Source organism: Vombatus ursinus, unplaced genomic scaffold (assembly GCF_900497805.2).
Source record: "Vombatus ursinus unplaced genomic scaffold, bare-nosed wombat genome assembly UNPS02012709.1, whole genome shotgun sequence".
Taxonomy (NCBI): domain Eukaryota; kingdom Metazoa; phylum Chordata; class Mammalia; order Diprotodontia; family Vombatidae; genus Vombatus; species Vombatus ursinus.
Window position 1 is genome coordinate 2,006,354 of NW_020952487.1, and position 7,208 is coordinate 2,013,561.

General features: G+C 39.1%; 1 protein-coding gene across 1 annotated transcript; it reads left to right on the forward strand.

Annotated features, from left to right (window-relative positions):
* The first annotated feature begins 3,315 nt into the window (after nucleotides 1-3,315).
* LOC114040097 (olfactory receptor 6C2-like) lies at nucleotides 3,316-6,333 on the forward strand. The gene is made up of 2 exons (XM_027858089.1): nucleotides 3,316-3,327; nucleotides 5,389-6,333. Exons 1-2 carry the CDS (start codon nucleotides 3,316-3,318, stop codon nucleotides 6,331-6,333), a joined length of 957 nt encoding a protein of 318 aa, XP_027713890.1.
* Nucleotides 6,334-7,208: the final 875 nt, after the last annotated feature.

The window sequence follows — 7,208 nt, forward strand, 5'->3', positions numbered from 1 at the left end:
GGGAATTAGAGGCTTGTTAGAAAACCCCCAACACGAATTGGCTATTATTATTATTCTGAGGAAGGGTGGTTGGGGAATTTGTAAGGATCCAAGACCTGATATTGTAACTGGATCTTGTGAGCCTTCCTCAGAGTGCCCCTGAGGTTGCATATTTAAAAGGACAAGTCCCAGTGAAGTTAAGTTCAGGGATCTGAGTCCCCGTCAGGACCATAGCCTTTAAAGGAAAAGGGGAGGGGGAAGGAGATTATTCGGAGCCTGGAAAGAGTGCTGAAGCGGCTTTTTGAGCCTTAAGAGAAGTAGCGTCTGCCTTTTCTTCTCCCTTAGCCATCTCAGCAACCCAAAGATGAAAACATCCCCACTCCTGGCTAGATGTTCTTTTGGCCTTTAAACTTGATTTGGTTTGAAGATAAAGTAACTTTGACCTGTCAAAAGAACCCCATTTTGGCCAACATAATTTGGGACTACCTTTAGTTAACTGATATCAGCCCTATCAGTACTTGTGATCACCAGATTGGCAATGGCTTAACATATAAGAGGAAGTGATCTTGTTACCCGATTTCTAGTTTTAGTTTCTGATTGACCCATAGTCAATTTCTCTAGATTGATCCTTACCAGAGGGGACCTGATACAGTAGCTGTAGTTTCTGAACCTCGATTTGATCCCCGACCCCAGAGCTAGCTTAAAGGGAATTTTCTTTCAGACTTCCACCAAACTAGTGGGAGGTCCATGGAAGCTGGGAATAGGGGAAACTTACCTGATCCTGTCAAAGTTAGGACTCCAGAAAAAAATGGATCCTGAGGAGCCTGAGCCACTAAGCATTGCTGGAGTGGGCTAGAGTTTTCTTCCATTTCTTCAGTTCCATCCGAGTCACAGCACCATTACTGTCAACCTGAAAATTGGCTAAAGAGATAAGAAGCTAGGTGATAAGTAAATTCATATTGTTTTATTCCCTTCAGTTAGCAGCACATGTACATGGAATCAGAGCTTTAACTGATAGACTCAAGCAACTTTTGGAGGACATTTAAACCTTGACTCAGGATGTCTGTGTTACTAAAAAAAAATACAGCCTCCATGTGTTTTTTAACATACAGCATGGGAAAGGAAGTTTCTTAGTTGAATGGGTTGTAAATACAATAAAATAGGAGAATGTCAAAGTGTCAATTGAAATTATAGATCCAGGATATCTGTGTTTCCCCTCCATAACATATGCCCATAGGATACAAAGACAAGAAAAGTCCCACTATTCAAGAGAGTGTCTGGTCCCAGGTATCCTGTGCTTAGTGATCACAAACAGGAAGAATGCTGGTCAGTTCCATCTGGTCCTGTAGTTGCTGACACAGGAAGAGGCATTTTTAGTTCACTCAGAAAAGATTAATTCAGGTATTTGGCCCTTATTCGGGCTCAATTGATCTTAAATGATTATCACAATCTATGTGGAATCTTTCCTACAAAAACTAAGCAAAGGAGAAATTGCCTCTCCATTAATCAAGTATCCCAGAATCCAAGATCATTGTTTAAGACTTTGTTGGTGTCTGCAACACTGGATTCTGCACTGTGTGAACTGGTCATCCTGCAATACAGAATCCGCACTTCTCAAGACCCAGGAGAAATTCCCCTTAGGCATCTTTGTGGGGAATATTTTCCAGCAACTAAGCAAAATTCATTCTCACATCTAGTTGGATTCTCTTTAGGAAGCCTAATGCAGGGGAACATGGAGGAAAATTGAATGCAGATGGGAAACATTTCTAGAGCTACTGAATAGAATTAACTTGTGATTAGTGAGAAACAATTGTGACCAGATCCTCCTAAAAGTAAGTTAGATTGCCTGTCTTTAACCCTAGAATCACTGGGACAGAGTGAGCAGAAAGAGATGGCATGTGCAAAGATGTAAAGTATCTCCGGCAAAAAGGTGATGTTGGAACTATGGTTACTTCTTATTGCAATGCTCCACTGTGATGAAGCAAATGACATGTTCCTGTCTGAAATGAAGCTAGAATATAGGAAGATAAAAATAAGGATCTAGAATTACAGGGGGATCCCCATCAGGAAGCTTGTCACAAAACACAAGCTGCCACCTCTAAGTAGAGAAACAGAGAATTCTAGGTTCTACTCTCTAATATCCAGAACCTCTACAGAAATAAACCCATCTCAACCTCCCTGCTCTACAGAACTACAGATACAAAGATTTATATTAACCCTATGCCTATTCCTGTTTCTGAACATGGACTCCATCATTTTACATAGAAATTAGTTAATAAACCATTACTTTCAAAGACTGGAAAAGGTATAGCATGGGAGAAATGTCAAATAGCCAATATTCCCCCACTAAGGTCAATCATCTGCAGAAGCAAAGTACATGGCAGTTTTCATGGTGGAGTTATACATACATTACCTCCATTTTCAAAAACTTCAACACCATTTCCAAATAATAATAATAATAATAATAATAATAATATGTCACCTTCTAAAAGTCAAACTATTCTTCGGAAGGGGTCCTTATCAACTATTTATTACTTACTGTGGTTTCCTATATTACAGGTTTTATTACTTCACTGCAGAAAGAAGTAATTAAATAGGGAGTCCAATGCCAGAATGCAGGTAAAAGAAAATGGGAAAAAACATTAAAAGCCAGGAGAAAGCATTAGGAAACAGTTTGAAAAGTGGAGAGAAGTCTCCTTAAAACTCTAATGGCAACCTTTAGCAACTGGAATTTTCTTAAGCTAAAACTTCCCATCTGTTAACATGTTTCAAGATAAAAAGTCCAGGGGACATCCAGGAAGGACAGAAGAGAGTAGCTGATGTGTTAAGGGAATAGAGCTACTGTTTAGTCATGTCCAACTCTTCAGCATTCTGTGGACCATACTGTCAATGGATTTTTCTCACAAAACAAAACAAAACAAAACTGGAACGATTTGCCATTTCCTTCCCTAGTGGATCCTTTTATGAAGTAAAAAGAAGTTAAATGACTTGTCCAGGGTCTCACTACTAGGAAGATTCTGAGGATGGATTTGAATACAGCTCTTCCTGACTCTAGCCCTAGTCCTCTATCCACTGAGCAACCAACTGCCTCTAAGGTAAGAGAGAATCATGTAGAAAAGTTGGTTCACAATCAAAATAATATGACAACTAGAAATGAGGCCAAGAAAAGAAGAGTATTATGGTTGATGGTTTACAACTGTCAGTGGAGATGAAATGGCCTTACCATGCCTCCAGGGGAGTTATTTTCTATACTCCAAATAAAAGTTGGAAAAAATGTGGCTAGCAAACCACCTGAGTGTTTTTGGAGGCCTTATAAATCTAATTGGGAGTCAAGAGATGCTTTCTGAAGTGAGACTTATGATGAATGGGTTTAAGGCAAATGGGTCTGTGCCCTTGGATGTCCTCATCTGGGAATGATGTGGGGGGAACAGATGGGCTCCCTCTATGGTTGTGGGTGCCTCCTCTCCAGAAAATTGTATTTCTTCACTGAAAAATTACTGTTGTCCCCTCATCACCTTGTGCTCCTCTAGCAGCGTTCTGTACAACTTGCCCCCCTCATTGCTGGATCTTGTTAACATTTTCTCCCTTTCCTAAGTGTTCTTCCCTCCTCCATTATGCATTGATATAATTCCCAAGGCAGTTGATGATTTAAGCTTCTATAGAAAGACTTTCCCCTCCCTTCACATTAACATATGTAGTAAGACTATCCTCTACTCCACCACCACACTTTCAATAAGAAATTTGCACCAGAAGCCACGATGATTCTGCTTCCCATTATGGACCCAGAAAATAGATTTCCTCTCACTGTGCTTGTTAGCCTGGGACTGTAAGGACATGTGTTGGTGAAGTATTTTTTTTTGAGAAAACAGGTAGTCAGAAAGAGAAGAATGGAACTAGGAGATGTGTCCCTAGGTATTAGATATGGCAGCAATGAACATGGATGTAGGATAGTGCATAGTAAACTCAGTAAAGTGCAGGTGGCTTAAGGTAGATATTCCTAATAGACTTACTTTAGTTACCTGTCCCTAAAGGATATTGGGATGTAGAAAGAATGGATACTGTGGCTGGTGGTCACTGATGCTTCCAACTAAGACTTCAGCCTCAATGCTAATTGTTGCTCTAAGTCACATCCCTGATTTCTCCTACCACCACACCCCATCCCCGCAAAAATCTCAGCATTACCTTGGTTGTAATAGACAAACCCTGTTCAAATAAGATGTCTGTGATGCTCTCTTCTGAACTCTATCACCTTAGCAGAAGATAAAGCCTCCTCAAGGAAAAACCACAAGGACTTAGAGGATGTGTGGCCTGGTTGCATAGAAGCCTGGTTTTATGACAGAGAAAAGAGCCTAGAGGTGAGGTGAAGTTAAAAAGGAAGAAATTGGACTTTTAGAGGAGATGCATGAATGCATAGAATTGCCCATGGAACCAGTTAGTTAAGTTCAAAGTGTGTACACTGTGCAAATATATAACACTGAGAACCATTTCCCTATTCAAGCAATAGTTTACAAAGTACAAATTGAAAATTTACAATTACCATAAAATGCTATGAAACATTAAATAAAAGAAATTCAAATTAAACAACTCATTAAACTTTGAAATTTTACCACACACTGCTTATATATTGGCAAAGGTCAAAAATAGAAGAAACTACACAATTTGGAAGGCTTCTGGAAAAACAAGTACACTAATGTATGATAGCTAGAAGTAAAGATTTGTCAAAAGGATCCATAAAACAATTTGAAATTTTCTGACAAAAGGGATGAAAATATTCATAGCCTTTGAGCCAGTAATCTCATCACTGTGTATATATCCAAAGAAGGTCAAAGACAGACAGAGGTACCACATGTATTCCAAGAGATCATGGGACTTTCTGTGATAGCAACAAAGTGGATACAAAGTTTGTGTCCGACAGTAGGGTAATGACTGAAAACTTTGTAGTATGGGAACATAAGTGTATTTGGCATATACTGTCATAGACTGTCACTGTATTGGTCTTGCTTAAATTTATTTTTTCTAAGTCACAAATTAATTTAGTGAAGGAAGTGTGTCTGAGAATAAGTATGGTGGGAAAACAAAAGGAATCAACACAACTGTTTTTATATAATATGTAGTTGAGTGAGAAGGATTGGGGTGGAGGCAAGGAACTGGGGAGTGGGGGAGAAAGATAGGAGACAAAAGACTTTACAAAAATGCTATGTTCAGTAGCTGATACACAGCTCAGAGCCATTGAAGATAACACAATGATGTGAATATGATTGTTTTTTTAGTCAGTGAAAGAAAAAAGGGTCCAAGATCGACTTCTGAGCATTTATATCCAAATTGCATTGCTCACTTATTTTATAGTGCTTCTTCTCAGCCACACCCCTCCCTCTCTGTTTTACATACAGATCCATTGAAAGACAAAAGTCAGAAATGAGAAATCACACCGGGATAACATTATTTATTCTTCAGGGCTTGACAGATGACCCACAGCTCCAAGTTCTGCTTTTTATTTTTCTGTTTCTGACCTACATGTTGAGTGTAATTGGAAATTTGGCCATCATCACTCTGACTTTGGTGGATCCCCACCTTAAAACCCCCATGTATTTTTTCCTTAGAAACTATTCTTTCTTAGAATTGTCATTCACAACTGTCTGTATTCCCAGATTCCTGTACAACATGTCAACTGGGGATTTTACTGTGACCTATAATGCATGTTTCACTCAATTATTTTTTGGTATCCTCTTTGGGGCCTCAGAATTTTTTCTCTTGGCTGCCATGTCTTATGACCTCTATGTAGCCATCTGCAAACCTCTGCACTATGCAGCCATCATAAACAACAGAGTCTGTAGCCAGCTTCTCCTGGGTTGTTGGTTGTCTGGGTTTCTGATCATCATTCCAATACTTGGTGGGGGCCTTGAGCTAGAATTCTGTGACTCCAATATTATTGACCATTTTGTCTGTGATGTATCACCATTGCTGGAGATCACATGCTCTGATACAGAGTTTATAGAAAGAATAATTTTAGTATGTGCTGTGTTGACACTCATTATCACCTTAGTGTTAGTGGTTCTATCTTATACTTATGTTGTCAGGACTATTCTGAGATTCCCCTCTGCCCAGCAAAGGAAAAAAGCCTTTTCCACTTGTTCCTCCCACATGATTGTTGTCTCCATGACTTATGGAACCTGCATCTTCATCTATATCAAACCTTCTGAAAAAGAAGGGGTGGCTTTGAATAAGGTGGTGGCAGTACTTGCCACCTCAGTGGCATCAGTAATGAACCCCTTCATTTATACCCTGAGGAACAAACAAGAGATACATGCTTTTGTAAACACATTCAAAAGGACTGTATTTATTTCAAAACTATGATGAAATTGACAGTGTAAAATTTGTAAAAGAAAACCTGAATTCTTTTGAACATTTTGTTCTATGGCCAAATTTCATTCTCTTACTAATGCCCCCTTATCTACTGACCCAAATCTGACAGTTCCTTTTTACTTTTATCCAGAATTTCTCACTGATTGAGGCTTTTTCCTTCCCCACTACATCCCTCTGTCAAAGGTTTTCACTTCCTTTCAACCACCTCACTCATCACTTCATTTCTTTAAAATCCATGGAAGATTTTTTTTAGAACCAACTATGTATGATACACTTATTATACAAAAAATTTTCAGCCCCTTATTAAATAGTCAATATGAATTTATTAAGTGTCTATTACATACCAGGCACTGTGCTAAGCACAAAGATACAGATATGAAAAAAGAAAGACAATCTCTTCCCCCAAGAAGTTAAAATATAGTTAAGAAGACAACAAACAAAAGAAATCTGAAAAGTAGGAGGGAGAGGAAAGGTACCTAGCGTGAGGGCATGGTGCAGACATCAGTCAGGGAAGTCCCAAAGTAGTGCAGTCAGGTAAGAAGTGAGGGAATGTTTGATCTCTGCTCTCTCTTTAACTGAGGTTTGGAGTTCATAGCTCCACCATCCAATCAATCAGAGGCAGAGAATAGTGATGAGGTGGACTACCAAGACTGATGGAATGATGATGAAGTCTTCCCAATAATGAGCTTACTGGGGCAGGTGGAGATATCCATCAGAGAATATTCAAAGTAGTGCAGTCAAGTGAGAAGTGAATTTTGCCTGTTGATCTAGGGTATGAAACACAAAAGCCCATATACTGAGATCTCCTTCCTGAACACTGAAATTTTCACTGTGGAAACTGTCATATGGAACTTTTGGCTTGAAAT